The 16,432-nt window shown below is 34.2% G+C and overlaps 1 protein-coding gene across 5 annotated transcripts in view; it reads left to right on the top strand.

Moving 5' to 3' along the window:
- Positions 1-16,432, top strand: part of LRBA (LPS responsive beige-like anchor protein) — a 791,618-nt gene that overhangs the window by 636,950 nt on the left and 138,236 nt on the right. For all 5 annotated transcript variants that reach the window (XM_044384357.3, XM_026499457.4, XM_026499458.4 and 2 more), the window contains exon 47: positions 13,802-13,954. In XM_044384357.3, the coding sequence (XP_044240292.2) occupies positions 13,802-13,954 (153 nt within the window). The remainder of the gene's footprint in view (positions 1-13,801; positions 13,955-16,432) is intronic.

Raw genomic sequence — 16,432 nt, 5'->3', positions numbered from 1 at the left:
CCTTAGTCCTTAAATGCAAGCCTCAAACGCCATCTACCTCTGCCCTTCAAAGTCCTATTAGCTCTTGACCTCTTCTTGTACTATTTGCCCCCTTTCTCACTCTGTTCTAACTAAGCAGGACCTCCATTGTATTCTTCAAATGTTCCAGTATCTTCCCAATTCAGGGCCCTTGTTTTTCCTGAAAAATTCTTTAGATAGCTTCATTCCTTTACCCTTGTCAAGTCTTTGCTCAAATGTCACCTTCTTAGTAAGGACTTCTCTGTCCTCTCCATTTAAAATTACATCCCTTACCCCAAGCCCTTTTACTGACTTCCAGTTTCATTTTTCTTCATGTTACTCACCATCTGTCATAAATATATTTATTTGCTTATTATGTCTTATCCTGCTGGAACATTAGCTCCGTGACAGCATGAATGGGAGTGTTTTGCTCATTGGTTTTTTCCTAGAGCTTAAAGGACTACCTGGAACACCAAGGACACTAAATTAAATATTTATTAAATTAATACTTGGTGAATTCAGAGGAAGGTGAATGAAGTCAGAGAAAATTCTTGGCACATTGGAGAATGCTTATTGCTCTGCTAACTGGTCTTAATGTGCTTTGGTGTGTAGGAAACATAAAAAAGGAGAGACACTGAAAGGCAGTTGTGGTCCAGTATGAAGATTCTTGGTAATATTTTAAAGATATTTGGCTTAGTTCTATAGGTCAGTTCAGCAAAATTTTTCTGCAAATAGCCAGATAATAAATACTTTTCAGTTTGCAGTCAACGTGGTCTCTGTCACAGCTACTCAGTTCTACCACTGTAGTATAAAAGCCATCGTAGACAATATGTAAACAAATGAGTGTGATTGTATTATAGTAAAAATTTATTTACAGAAACAGGTGGCTGGTCGTTTTTGGCCAATGGGCTATAGTTTACCATTCCCTGCTATAGGCTATGAGGAGCCATTTAAGATGTTTGAATGGAAGTACCATGTAATTGGCTGTACTATAAAAGAAAGAACTTTGGCAGCAGTATGGAAAATAGATCCCACCAGGGGGAAAAGGGATGAGATGGGAAAAAAGGATGAGAACTGGAGGTCGGGAGAAATGTTAGGATTTCAGAGAAATCCTAGAAATCCATAGAAAAAACATTTCTCCTGACCTTTACGGTTAGTTAAAGGGAAAGATGATAAGAGCCTCAACTAGTTAAGTGGTTAAGGGGATGTATTCAAGGGATGGGTTAATTCTCCAGGATTCGGCATTTGTTTGACTATAAGGGATGGAGAGACATAAAGTTGTTTCTTTATTTTATTTTTCTGTTTATTCGTTTAAAGTATAGTTGACATACAATATTATATTAATTTCAGGTGTGCAACATAATGCTTCACCATTTATATAATTACAGAGTGATCACCATGATAAATGTAGCTACCATCTGTCGCCATACAGTTATATTATTAACTATATTCCCTATGCCATGCAGTACATCTCTGTGACCTATTTATTTTATAATTGGGAGTTTGTTTGTTTGTTTGTTTGTTTTTTACGATTTTATTTCTAAGTAATCTCTACACATGGGGCTCTAACCCACAATCCAGAGATCAAGAGTCACATGCTCCACCAAATGAGCCAGCCAGGTGCCCCAGAAGTTTGTTCCTTTCAATCACTTTCACCTATTTCACCCAGCCCCACACTTTCCTCCCCTCTAACAACCACCAGATTGTTCTCTGTATCTATGAGTCTATTTCCTTTTTTTTGTTTGTTCGTTTGTTTTGTTTTTAGACTTCCCATTTAAGTGAAATCATACAGTATTTCTCTTTTTCCATCTGACTTATCTCACTTTGCAGAATACCGTCTTCGATCCATCTATGTTGTCACAAATGGTAAGATTTCTTTTTTTTTTTTTTAATGGCTGAGTAACATTCCTCCTATCTACCTACCTCTCTATATACATACATGCAACACACACACCCACACACACACACCCCCCACATTTTCTTTATTCATTCATCTTTTGGTGGACCCTTAGGTTTCTTCTGTATCTTGGCTATTGTAAATAATGCTGGAGTAAACATAGGGGTGCATAGATCTTTTTGAATTAGTGTTTTTGTTTTGTTTGGATAAATACCCAGAAGTGGAATTGCTAGATTGTATTGTTCTATTTTTAATCTTTTGAGGACCCTCCATACTGTTTTTCATAGTGACTGTACCATTTTGCTTTGCCATCAGCAGTATATGGGGGTTCCCTTTTCTCCACATCCTTGCCAATACTTGTTATTTCTTGTTTTTTGATACTAGCCATGCTGACAAGTGTGAGGTGATATCTTGTTGTGGTTTTGATTTGTATTACCCTGATGATAAGTAATGTTGAGCATCTTTTTGTGTGTCTCTTGGCCATCTGTATGTCTAAAGATGATTCTTTAGGTTTGGTGCCTGAATAAATGATGCTATGAATTACAGTGAAGCAGGTTTGTAGAGCAAATGTGTGAATTCAGTTTTTGACACATTGATGTATTTCCATAATAACGAGGATAATATCACCTACTAGTTGAGGATTCAAACCCAAGCTTCAGAAATGTTTCATAGGCATATGGGGTAAGAAGGAGTAATAGGTGATAGTTATCATGAACCACTCGAAAGAGTAGTCTGTTCTTTTGTCCTCCACTTCCTCAGCTCCCATTATCTCTCAAGCCCACTCAAATCAAGCTTTCTCTTGCACCAGTTTATTGAAATCAGTCTTGTCAGAGGCATTGATGAACAACTTCCATGTTGTGAAATGCAGATACTCAGTTCGCATCTTAATTGTTCTGTCACCATTATTGACAAAATTAATTGATTCTTTTTTGGGGTAACATTTTCTTACTTTGTTTCTGGAATAAGAAGCCACCCTCTCCTGGCTATCTTCTTACCTTTTTTTTTTTTCCCCATTCTCTTTTACTGCATTATCTTGTTTTCATACCCTAAATTGTTAGAATACCTTAGGACTAAAGTTTTAGATATCTTCTCTATCAATATCTTTTTCCTAGGTGTTTACACTTTATCTCATGGATCTCCCTGAATTCTAGATTTATATATCTAGCTCCTTTTGAACTAGATATATGTTCATAGGCATTTTATTTTTTTTAAAGATTTATATATTTATTTTAGAGGAAGCACTGATGAGCGAGTGGGGGAGGGGCAGCGGAAGAGAATCTTCAAGCAGACTCCCCACTGAGCACCGAGCCCGGTGCAGGGGCTCAATATCACGACTCTGAGATCATGATCTGAGCTGAAACCAAGAGTCAGATGCTTAACTGACTGAGCCACCCAGGCACTCCTATTCATAGGCATTTTAAACTGAACAAGTCCAATATCAAACTCAAAGAGAAAGTCCTGCTCTTCCCCAGTATTTGCCATGTTAGTAAAAGACAGCACTATTTACCAGTTTGTTCAGGCCTTTAAAAAGCTTAGAATCTTTGATTCCTCCCTTTCACTCATACCCCGTTGTCCACCCTCTCAACCTTCAAAATATATTCGGAATCAGGCCAGTTATCACCACATCCATCACTAGGGCCCTAGTCCAAGTAGCCATTATTTCTCACTTCACCTGTTCCCCGTGTGGTGTTTCTCTATACAGCAGCGAGAATAATCTTTTTATATTGTAAGTTAGATCATATGCCTGTGCTCAGATCTCTCCAATGACTGCTCATCTAACTTAAAACAAAATTCAAGTTCTTGCTGTAGCCACTGATGTCCTGGTTATCTGGATCCCTCTCTGATCGTCCTCTGTTACTCTGCTGTAGCCTCACTTGCCTTTATTGTTCCTCTTCAGAAGTGCCAAGTCCATTCCTGTTTTGGTGGCTTTGCATATGATGTTCTCTCTGCCTCAACCACTTTTCCCCAGATCTTTGCTTTGCTCATTTCTTTATTTCATTCAGGTCTCTGCAAAAATGTCACCTCCTCAGAGTGGACATGTCTGAACACCCTTTCTAAAATACCACCATGTCAACCCTCATTCTGTATCCCCTTATCTTGTTTTATTTATTTTTTTTACATAGTGCTTGCCACTATTTGATATGATATGTACGTATTAGTTTGTTTATGTCTCCATCACTAGAGCTTTATGAAGGTAGGGGCTTTTTCGATTATTTACCTTGCAACCTCAGCATTTTGAATAGTGCCTTGCATTTAGTTAGAAATCAGTGATTATTGGTTGAATGAATGAAAGAATAAATTGACTTTATTTTTCTTAAACTTTTTTTTTAAAGATGTTATTTATTTAACAGAGAGAGAGAGAAAGCACACACGCAGGGGGAGTGGCAGGTGGAGGGAGAGGGAGAAACAGGTTCCTCACTGAGCAGGGAGCCTGACGTGGGGCTCTATCCCAGAACCCTGGGATCATGACCTGAGCTGAGGCAGACACTTAACCAACTGAGCCACCCAGGCACCCCAAGAATAAATAGATTTTAAAATGTCAAGTAAAGAGGAATCAGTGAAAGAGACTGGGAGACATTGAAAGGTCATTTTTAGAGAAAGAGGAGAGTGAAAGTGCATGGGCATCCCAGCCAGAAGGGAATAGCAAAACCTAGGTCGATATGTGCTCCACATGGAATAGGGTTACTAATGCTTCATATTTTAGGAAGGGCTTTTCTGTCCACAAGAGAACTGATAGCTGAATGTCATCTGCTGACCAAGAGGTAAGAATAGTTCCATTTTCTGCAATTTTACGATTAAGACAAATTGAGCTGTTACTGTTACAGCTTTACAAAAGAAGTCTACGTAGACATCCTGTACTGGTCACATCTAGGAGGATATCCAGGTCACATCTTAGATATAAAATTTTAAAAACTATGTTATAATTTATTGTGTTATAATTTATTGTGTATTATTAGTAATGAATGTAAAATGTGTATTAACTTAAAAAATGAGTAGGGTTGTGGCTTAGGGGCACCGTGCTGAGTCACGAAAATAAGCAAGTGGAATATAAGACAAAAGCACAATTTACCTAAATTTCAAATGCATGCACACAGAACAATTCATGGTTGCAAAGACACCCCAAACTGATCAGTGGCACCTGTTGTCTTTGGGGAGGGGAATGCAGATAAAGGGAATAATAGCCTAGCAGAAGAAAAGGAACCAAGGTGGGGCGCTTGCGTGGCGAAGTCAGTTAAGCGTCTGCCTTCGGCTCAGGTCATGATCCCAGGGTCCTGGGATCAAGCCCACATCAGGCTCCTTGCTCAGCGGGGAGTCTGCTTCTCCCTCTCCCAGTCCCCCTGCTTCTGCTCACTCGCTCTCTCTGTCAAATAAATAAATAAAATCTTAAAAAAATTAGTAGGGTTAATATAGCATATTCCATACTTAAAATTAAGTAGAGAGAATGCAATTAAATCCTAAGAGATTATAAATAAATTTTTCAGTAAATGACTATCACTAATATTAAATGAATGAGTTTTACCTTTAAGAATTAACTCTTAAGGGGCGCCTGGGTGGCACAGCGGATAAGCCTCTGTCTTCGGCTCAGGGCGTGATCCTGGCGTTATGGGATCGAGCCCCACATCAGGCTCCTCCGCTATGAGCCTGCTTCTTCCTCTCCCACTCCCCCTGCTTGTGTTCCCTCTCTCGCTGGCTGTCTCTATCTCTGTCAAATAAATAAATAAATAAAATCTTTAAAAAAAAAAAAGAATTAACTCTTAAGTTTTAAGTATATACATGTTTGTTAAATAATGGAGATGATCAAAATGGAGGTGATAATAGAATAGTTCTATTTGTATCTTGTGAGATTTGTAAGAACATGAGTCCTTTGACTTGCCCTCTACTGCCTCAGAAATCCCAGGAGTCTGTAATCTGAAGATAAGTTAGGTTCCTTTTTTCCTCTATCAGTATGCCTTCTACCATAATACATTCCGTTGATACTGATGGCATCAGTGTTAGAACCATTTATAAGAAAGTGTTTAGCTATAGCTAATAGAACATAATTGCCTGAAATGTATTTCTTGATACATTTGTTTTTTTAAAAAAGCTTAAACTTTGATTATTCAGTAGCTTTATTTGTTAAAATATTCTCATTCTTCTGTTTTCAGATATATTTTTAAATAATTCAGAATTTTTTTAAATACTAAAAGAAAATAAAATTAGAATCTCACCTTTTTTCATACATCCTTTGCACATTTTGGCATATGTCATCCCTCCTCCCCTCCCTTTTTTCTCTTTCTCATTTTGTATTTTTCCATCAGTCTGTCTTTCACATTCACATCCACAAGAGAGTGAGCTCAAGATGTCTCATCTCTCTCTTAACAATGTAATGTAAAACATTCACACTCTAACAGAATTATATATGTGTTCATTCTTGTTTTTATATACAACTTATGCATAACTTTCAGATGTGTTCATTTAACCACATCTCTTTAACCCATTTCTTCTTTATATATCAATGGGTTAAATATTGTACCTGTGTACTGTTTTTGTTTTTTGTTTTTTTTTTAGCATTTAACTAACCTTGTACCTTTTATCTACAACGAACCATTATTTTGTTCTTTGATAAAAATTACTTGAAACATTGAATATTTTTCTTATGCTACTTATATACCAGGCAGGAAAAAAAACCCTTTTAAGGCACTTGGAAAATGTTCCTGTCTTCCTGAATTATAAAAATGTACATACATCAGCTGTGATTTGTTTTGTGTTTGGTGATTATGATATTTTTGTTCAATTAAAAATGTGGACTGTTCATTAATATGTTCATAGACACTGATAATAACCGTTCTCCCCCATACTCATAGCAATATGTATGTATATGTGTATGTATTTTACAACTTGTTCCACAAAGGATTTAAGGTGGGCATTTTATTTATGGCAGTTACACTTGCCTGTTGTTTGCATTATTAATGTCCATTATCTCTTCCCAAATTACAATTTCTTTTAAGATAGGGGCTGGAACAGCAGGACAGCTCAGTGAAGATGTCCATTCCAAATATAGAAGTGCAAAACATCTAAAAGCAGGAGAGAACTATAAAATATTCAGGGTCTTCATCATAAAGTGAGGCGTGTTAAGCTGTTCTGTCATTGCTAATAAAAAATAAATATATATTTTTTAAATGTGATATTTACTTAGTAGAATTTATCAACTCTCAAATATTTTTGTGGACATTTTATTTTTACAAGCAATTTTTTTTAAATGCCCTTAGAATTATGTTAAATGTTTTTGTGAATGGGCATGTTTGCTTTCAATATCAGTCAAATTGAGTCTGTCATTTTGGATTTTTATCAGGGGTCACATTAATGACAATAATAGTAATAGCAATAATACTATGGTATGTGCCCATAGAATTTTGTATTCTGAGCCTCACAGCAACCCTGTTGTTTAAAAATGACAATGCAGGTGAATAAGGGTCAGAAAAATTAAATTAATTTAAGCGCATGTGACCAGTAAGTTGAGTAGACAAGACTCAAACCCAATTATTCTCTCTACTGTATTTGATTGATATAGATTATCTATTATTTATCGGTTTGTAATTCATGATTCTTCTTTATTTAAATGCATTTGAAATGACAGTTTTATAATATCAAAAACCACATGACATTGGATCTGTCTAGAAGGATTATAGATTATTTTTCCTTCTCTAATTTTTAAAATTGCGATTGTATTTCTTTTATTAAAGGAAAAAATGGCATTTTATCTACCAAATAAAGAGAAACTAAATTTAAACATCAATTTGAAAACTTTCTGATATGCAGTCCATTTAAAATTACTTATAGGTACAATTGAACTCTAATCAGTTTTTTAAAAAGGTTTTTCTCTTTTGGGGACTAACAAAATAAATATTTGAATGTCAAAATGTATTGGAACATGTTCATTATTTTTTTTTATAACGTGTTGTTCACTAATTCTTTTTTTCATTAATAAAGCTTATTTGGTTTTTTTCTCCCTTCATAAAATATATCATCTTCCAAATGGTGAAAAGCCAAAATTTTGCTTTCACATCTTTTTTACTGTCAGTGTCCCCAAAGCAGTATACATTAAATTATTTACCTTGCTATTATTCTTGTACTTGAATTGTCAGAATTGTGTAATTTAGTAAGAATAGAATAAAAATTTAACTTTAGCTCTAAAGTAGCATCTTTTATTTTTAGTATTGATTTTCTTGTTTCTTTGGGTTAATAAATTAGTATTTTCCAGAGTTACCCAGGTATTATTGAAGTGATGGTTTTAGTTGAATGGATAGAATTGGTGTCTATTAGAAGAATCATACAACCTCACTGCAGAGACCATATCAGTGGGGATCGTATCTTAATAAAGAAAACTAAAGCATATGTGTGGTCACAACCAATCCTTGTCATTATGCCATGAAAGCCGTAGGATTTGTGATCAAAGCAATGGGCTTATCCTGAACTGTGGTATAACCTCTGGTTGAACCTTTCAGATTTTTATTTTAAGGGATGATACACTACATTTTGACCATGTTACCTGCCTCTAAGATCCATCTGCCTAATTATATGAAAGAGATTAAAATTATTGTCAGCAAGAAAATGTGAATTATAAATATCTCTGTCTTCTGTCGGTGTTATTTACTTATCATTTTCCACTGGTGTTATAATTTCTGAGCATATGTTTTTTATCCAGAGCTGAATGTTCTGTTCCGATGAATATAAAACATACTTCACATTGTAAAAGTACATTAAAAGTATTTGACATAATCTTTGACTGTGTTACTAAATATCATCTGTCAAAGGAGATAATTTTTAACTTAATATTTAGGTGTTAAGGCATGGTTCTTTTAGGAAGATACTTTTAAGATTAAGTTGGAATTCTACAAGTATATACTTGAATGTCACTATATCCATAGTAAAATTGAGGCATTTTATATACTTCTTTATCAAATGTTTTTTATATCTCAGTTGAGTTCAGTATATTTGTTTTATAGTATGAGTACTCAACTCTCATCAACTGATTTATTTATGCAGATTTTCTTATAATGAGGTTGTAATATGTTTTAAGTGTATATGCTCACTTCGTTACTCAACCTAATTGTGCTTATCTGATGATGTCTTTTATACTAAGTGTAGGTTCTTTGTGGTCTTTCTCTTAACTGTTAATTTGTTTGAAACATTTATCTTACTTTAAATTCATGTTCATTTGGGGGGGGGGGCATCTGGGTGGCTCAGTCGGTTAAGCGTCCCGTTGTTGATTTCTGCCCTAGTCATGATCTCAGGGTCATGAGATTGAGCCTCCTGTGGTGTAGGGCTCTGCACTCAGCAGGGAGTCTGCTTGAGATTCTGTCTCTGCCTCTGCCCCCCTCCAACCCTCACACTCTCTTGCTTGCTCGCTCTCTCAAATAAATAAATATTTTACTTTTTTAAAAGATTTTATTTATTTGACAGAGAGAGAGAGAGAGAACATGAGCAGGGGGAGAGGCAGAGGGAGAAGCAGACTCCCCACTGAGCAGAGAGCCCTACTCAGGGCTTGATCCCAGGACTCTGGGCTTATGACCTGAGCTGAAGGCAGATGCTGAACTGACTAAGCCACCCAGGTGCCCAATAAATCTTTTAAATAAATAAATAAACAAACAAATAAAACCATGTTCATTTTTTAAATTTGCTGATGGGAATAATTTTTTTTTCTTATGAAAAAAAAAGCTGAACTTCACAGCCTGACATTCAGGGCTTTCCACACTTTGATCCTGCCTACATCTCCCACTTTATTTCCCACTGCATGTATATAGTCCTCTCTAAACCAATTAAATTCTTCTTCATTGATCATTAGAAGCAAGTGATATGCACATTTCACTCTCTATATTCCCCCATCAGGACTATTCTCGTCACTGAATACCTCATATTTGTCACACTCTGTGCCTAGGTTTTGGAGGTGTGGTGGTGAGCAAGATAGGTGAAGTCTTCAATCTTATGGTGCCTTAAGTTTAGAAGGAGAAACAAGCAAACAGATAATTACAGTATAATTTGATGAGTGTTGTATTAGGGAAATACGGTATATTATGCTCTTTTCCCTAAACCTTTCTCTCCCCCCCTCCAACTTTTAGACATCATTTTCTCTTTTGAATTTCTAGACTGCTCTTTGTTCCTACTACCGATTACATCCTAATAAGTATATTCTTTCACTCTTATTTAGCGGTTTAGACCTAAACTCATGTCTCTATATCCCAGATCTTTAACACAGTTTTCTGCAAAGAATAAAAACTAAATACATACTTCTTTGTGATAATGATGTGTTCTATTACCCTTCATAAGCCTACCTAAGGCTTAAGAAAATAAATAAGAGGAATTTATTCTTTTATTTTTTAATTTTTTTATATCTTAACTTGTATTTTTTTTATTCAAGTATAATTAACATCCAGTGTTATATTAGTTTCAGGTGTACAATATAATTATTCAACAGTTCTATATGTTAAAAAGTTTTATTAATAACATCAGCACATTGTATTTGTATGTTTGCTCATACTGCATTCTTCCTACCATTTTGTCTCCTTAGATAATTCTCACTAAATACGTTGGTGTCTTTTTATTATTGGATTATAAATTCATAATTACCGACTCAAGTGGATAAGAAATGTCCCAATTTGAATTTAAATCTTCCTCATATCAGGCTAGTAGGAAATTCATTCACAGTCATTAGAGAGTAGAGCAGAGATCTCATTTTCCAGTCTGTGATACCTAGAAAATTGACCCTCACATCTTCAGTCCATCTTGTTTATTGGTCATATCCTCATTGTCGAAGACACATGGACTTTTGGAAGTAGGCAACTCTGCTTGGGTTAAGAAATACTTGCTGATTACAGAGGCGCTGGTGCCAAGGCGCTCGTTTCCCTAAGTACACCGTCATGAGACTACCACGTTGGGCAGTTGGGCAGATTGTATGTACCATACCGGCACTTGACTGAAGGAAAGAATAGGAACTAAAATCCAGCATGTAGTAGCTTACCAAACTGACTTCCCTTTGGCTACGTTAGCCCAGAAGGGTTGCGTTTTTCTAATTCATGCATTAGGTACTGTATGGGCAAGCTATGACCCTGATCACCATTTGCTGTCCCCTGGGAGACAATCTTAACCTCTTCATCCCCTCCTTTTCCCCTCAGGCCAAATGAAAACTGATTATATATAGATTTTTAGAAATTTGTTTCCCTAATCTTGGGAACAATCTCTTTCTTCTTAGCTTCTATCCTTAAAAATACTAACATTTGATACTGCTTCTTCCTGGACACTTTACGTAATCTGTGTTTGCTTAGACTTTGACAAAAGACAGGAAAAGGATGTCTTCAGGAGGCTTCTTCTCTAGACCCTGCAAATATTCTGAAACTATCTGACTACTCTTTTGAAATTGGAGGGGTATGGGGTAAGAGGTAAAAAATAGAGAGTAAATTCGTATCAGTAAATAACAATTGAAATATTGAGCTATATTGTTAATTTTTAAATTTTTAACTTTGAAATATTCTTATGTCCATCGTACAAAATTTATAGGATATCTATCTTTAGAAGGAAATCACAAGATATATGGTAATTAAATGGAAATTGATGATTTACTACTTTCCTCCCGGCATGTATCTGAAATAATATAGTGCACTAAAGACTTTAAAAGTTTAAAATTGCTTTCTTTATATTTTTCATCAAAAATTTCTTTTTGTTTTATGTGTATTTTTTGCTCCCTTTAGTTAAATTAAGCGAATTTATCTTTAGGGTAAGCTGTCAATATTAAAGCAACAAAATCATTTAAATTCATAATAAGTTTATATGTTTAAATACAGTGTGCCAGGAACACTGTATTTCTGTTCATTGAATTTAGAACTTATAAAAGAATGAGGAAGAGCATTTCTGTTTTGAACAAGTATGTTTTTGTCAATTTGTTTAGCAACCTGAATAAAATGACATGTATAGAAGATAGAGACAAATACACAAAATCTTAAGAATTTTAGTGCTATACATAGGAAGGTTTGAAGACTTCATTTGTTTGAAAATTGTTAAGAAATGTCACACTTAGAATATACAAGGTATGGTCCTCCCTCTTATTGTAGAATAAGACTTGGGAAAAGTAACATTCTTCTTTGTTAGCACAAGTAATATGGAGTGAAAATAAGACATTTTGGTAAAATTTCTCAAAGTTGCAATTTATTAAATGCACACTACAGCAAATTAATAGTAGTTATAAAGCAACTTATCTTCATATTTGGGTAAATAATAATTATAGCATATTATAAAATTCTTCCTGTTTGATTAATTGTATTATATAATAAGTATATATAGATACATCATATATATTTTTTAAGAAAAGCCATGTTCTTATTATGAAAGAGTGAAAGTTTTTTACTTTTTAAAAAATTACTTAGAATGTATATTAAAAACTTGCATTTAAAGTGTTTAGTATTATGTATACTATATAAGTAGAACTCATACTTATTTGGTGGTGAAGGACACAGGCTTTAGACAAATCTTGATGTAAGCTCCAAATTTATCTAAATTAGCTGTGTAACCTCAAATTACTTAACTCTTTTCAGCCTTAGTTCATTTTTAAAATGGAGGTGATACCTTGCGAAGTTCTTAAAATTAAATGTGTTAAGGTTTATTATGAGTTTTAGTACCTGACTCATCTCACAATAAATGTTAGCTCAAATATATTGAATATAACTTTTTGTTACATAAAATAACACACATATGTCTTTCGCCTTTTATCAGTTAAGACCTGCATGCATCATTTTTGGAGATGAAAATCTTAATATTTTTGTGTGATTTCATTTACGGTTAAACTTTTCAGAGGGTTCTTCCTTTAAAAAAAAAATGTTCAATTTAAGTGTTTTTCAAGTCTAATGATCAGGTGATTGTCAGGCATTTGGAGGACAAGCTCATTTCTACCCTGCTTAGTTAATTATTGTGATTGTAAACAAAGGATGTACAATTCAAAGTCAAGCAACATTTCACATGGATGACGGAGGTGATAATAGCTTAATTCCTGCTGGATCTTTTTTCTTTGCTCTGGAGAGTTCATACTGACCTTGTCCAAAATCTGATGACCTCCCTATTTTACTCAACTGTTTGGAAAGCCAGGCCTGCCATAGCTGGCCCTGAGGGGGTATCTTAAAGACCACTGAGTCACTGACCCATGTCAAGACTGGATTTCAAGTCTGATCTACAGGACCTCTGAAATAGTTATACATGAGGCTTATTGTACACAAAAACCTAACTAGCTGCATTTTCTGCTTATATAATACCCTATTGAAGTGTGTTTTAAATGTTCCTAGTAAGGTCACATATTTAATTTACCAAGTTTCTTTTTCAGGTCATTTTCTAGTCTACTTGTAAATTTTGATCTTTAATCAAAGGTAGTATATTATAACTAAACTTGAGTGTCTTGAAATATAAGCAAAATATATTGTTAAACCACGGCTAAATGTGATGAATATTTTCCTGGTTGATGAAGGGACCAGTGCAGTGGCATTTTAGTACTTATAAAGATTTGGGGGTTTTTTTTCTGGCAAAAATTCCACATACCTCATAAAAAATTTAATTTAAGCTGTTATTGTTACAACATGTTAATCTCTGTTTATACTTTGTCAAACCTCAAATAGTACTCAAAGTTGGTATGTAAAAGTTTTGAGATTACGAGAATTTTCCTGAAAGAAAGCATATAACCAACCAATAAGGTGTTATTTAAATTTGATTGGATGGTATCTGTCTACCTTAATAGTAACTTAGGCTGAGAGCTGTGATAGGGAAAGAAAAAAATTCCCTATGTTTATTTTGTTCTAATTCTGCACAATAGGAAATGACCGTGCCCCGTTATGACTATCTAGTCGGTATTCTATAGTTTATAATATGACATTGTCTTTTATTTTTATACAGGAGTTGATCCCTGAATTTTATTATCTCCCTGAGATGTTTGTCAACTTCAATAATTATAATCTTGGAGTGATGGATGATGGGACAGTAGTGTCTGATGTTGAACTTCCTCCTTGGGCCAAAACCTCAGAAGAATTTGTTCGCATAAACAGATTGGTAAGATAGTAATCATCTACTCTGTCTGTCATGAGCCTTTTCTCAAAGTATCTTTCATATGTTGGTATAATCATTAACCCTTGGTCTTCTGGACAAAACTGTAGATGGTAGAGATAACTGAAAGTCACATAATAGTTCGTGAATTTCCATATATTTTATATTAAATTTTATTGACTTGAAAAGTGTAACGGTTTCTTTTATTCTTTTATGCAGAATTTAGGTTACTTTCATATGCACATGATAATTCAGAATTAAGTGAAACTGGAATTAAATGCTTTATGGAACATGAGTTTCTTGTCCCAGGAAAATAACATAATTCTGTGCTCTAGGTTAGAAGGTCATTGTACATTTTGGTAATAGAAACAAGATTTTCAAGTTATATCCTGTATCTTTTCAAGGAAATCTTCATGTAATATTTAGAACATGAAAACTTAAAAACTTAAAAGCACAGTAATCATTGTGTTCTTCATACTCCCCCCTAGTGAATTCTTTAAAGTCCTCTTTTACGTGCATTCTTGTATTATTTTATGAAAAAGTAATATCTCTTTTCCTTTTTGCCTTTAAGTTTCATAAAAGCTTGGAATCTAGTAGCTTTTTTTCTCAGTTTTTAAAAGTAATGTCTCTGTCATACTCCATATTAAAAATGAAATCTAGGGGTGCCTGGCTGGCTTAGTCAGTGGAACATGCACTCTTGATCTCGAGGTTGTGAGTTGAAGCTCCATGTTAGATGTAGAGATTACTTAAAAAAAAAAAAAAGTGAAATCTAAATTCCAGTGTGTTTTTAATTTACAGTTGTGGAAAATTCTTGCATTTTAGTTTTCTAAGTGATATTTCTTACCTTTTATACCAACATTTATATTTAATCCTGTCTTCCAGATCCTAATTGCAATCCTTTTATTACTGAAATTTCACATTTTATGTATGTGGAAGCAGTGCAGGGTGGAATGAACATAGGCCTCGAAGTTAGAACAGTTTTCCCAATCCTGGATAAATCACTTTGCTAATTATGGGATTCTAGGTAGTTTAACCTTTCTGAGACTTGGTTTCATCATATGTAGTCTGAAGATTATGAATATAAAATTCTAATTATGTATGTAAAATACCTAGAATATTCTTTGGCTTACAGTGGGCACTTGGAAATTAGTACCTAATATTATTCTATCACAGTCTTCAGGTACATGTTTCATTTTACTTTTACCACATGCGTTTTGGAAGATTATAGTTAAAACGAGGGCACAAGACAAGGATTAGCTCTGACAGATACAAAAGGAGAATCAAACTTTAAATGTGACAGTTGTCTATGGTTGTATGATTCAACACGCCCTACCCAGGGATTCATGAAAATCAATAAAAGGTACAGTTACTCCATAATTTTTTTCTTTCAGTGATTACCCTTTTAAAGTACATTTATTGAGGTATAATACATGTACCATAAAATTCACTTTTAAAGTGTACAATTCTTTGAGTTTTAGTAAATTTATAGTTGTGTAACCATCACCACAATCCAGCTTGTGAACACTTATGTCACTCCAAGAAGTTTCCTTATACCTGTTTGCAGTCAGGTTCTGCTCTGGGACTTTTTGTCCCAGGTAACCACTGACTCTGTCTCTATACTTTTGCTTTTTTATGAGATTTTATATAAATGGTATCATGCAGCATGTAGTCTTTGCGTGCATGGCTTCTTTCATTTAGCATTATATTTTTGAGACTCACCCATGTCGTTGCTTACGTATCGCAACATATTGTATTGTATTGCTGCATAATATTCCATTGTATAGATATAGTATATTTTTACTTACTTATTTACCAGTTCATGGACAAATATTTGAGTTTCCCAGTTTGAGGCTATTATAAATATTTGCATATGTCTTAGGGTGAACATCTGTTTTCATTTCTCTTGGATAGATTCCTATGAGTTTAATTGCTGGGTCTTTTAAAAAGTTGCCAAGACTTGGTATTGTCAATATTATTTATTTTAGCTGCCCTAGTAGGTATCTCATTGCAATTTTGATTTGTATTTCCCTAATGACAAACGATGGTGCCTACCTTTTCACAGGCTTATTTTCTACTCATATATGTTCTTTGGTAAACTGTATCTTTTGCCTATTTTTTAATTGGGTTGTTTTTCTTATTATAATTTAATTGTAAGTGATCTTTATAAATTCTTTGTAAAAGTCCTTTATCCAACATAGGTTTTGCAAGTAATTTTCTCCTAGTCTTGTCTTTTCATTTTTTAATTTACATCCCAAATGAATCACTATTTTTAAAAAATGGTTTCACTATTAGGTACATACAAAATAACACGTAACATTTGAAAGGTATAAATAATCATCCTCATTCTTCAGGAATATATTTTTAAGAAAAATGAAATCATGTTCTGATCACTTTATTATTGGAACCCTCCTTAAATACGATTTAAAATTTTAAGTCTCAAGAGAATCAGCTCTCTATTAATTATTACCATATTAGTACTAGTAA

This window comes from Ursus arctos, unplaced genomic scaffold, assembly GCF_023065955.2.
Source record: "Ursus arctos isolate Adak ecotype North America unplaced genomic scaffold, UrsArc2.0 scaffold_11, whole genome shotgun sequence".
Classification (NCBI taxonomy): Eukaryota; Metazoa; Chordata; class Mammalia; order Carnivora; family Ursidae; genus Ursus; species Ursus arctos.
Note: the sequence above shows the minus strand (reverse complement) of the source record. Positions and strands in the feature narration are given on the sequence as shown.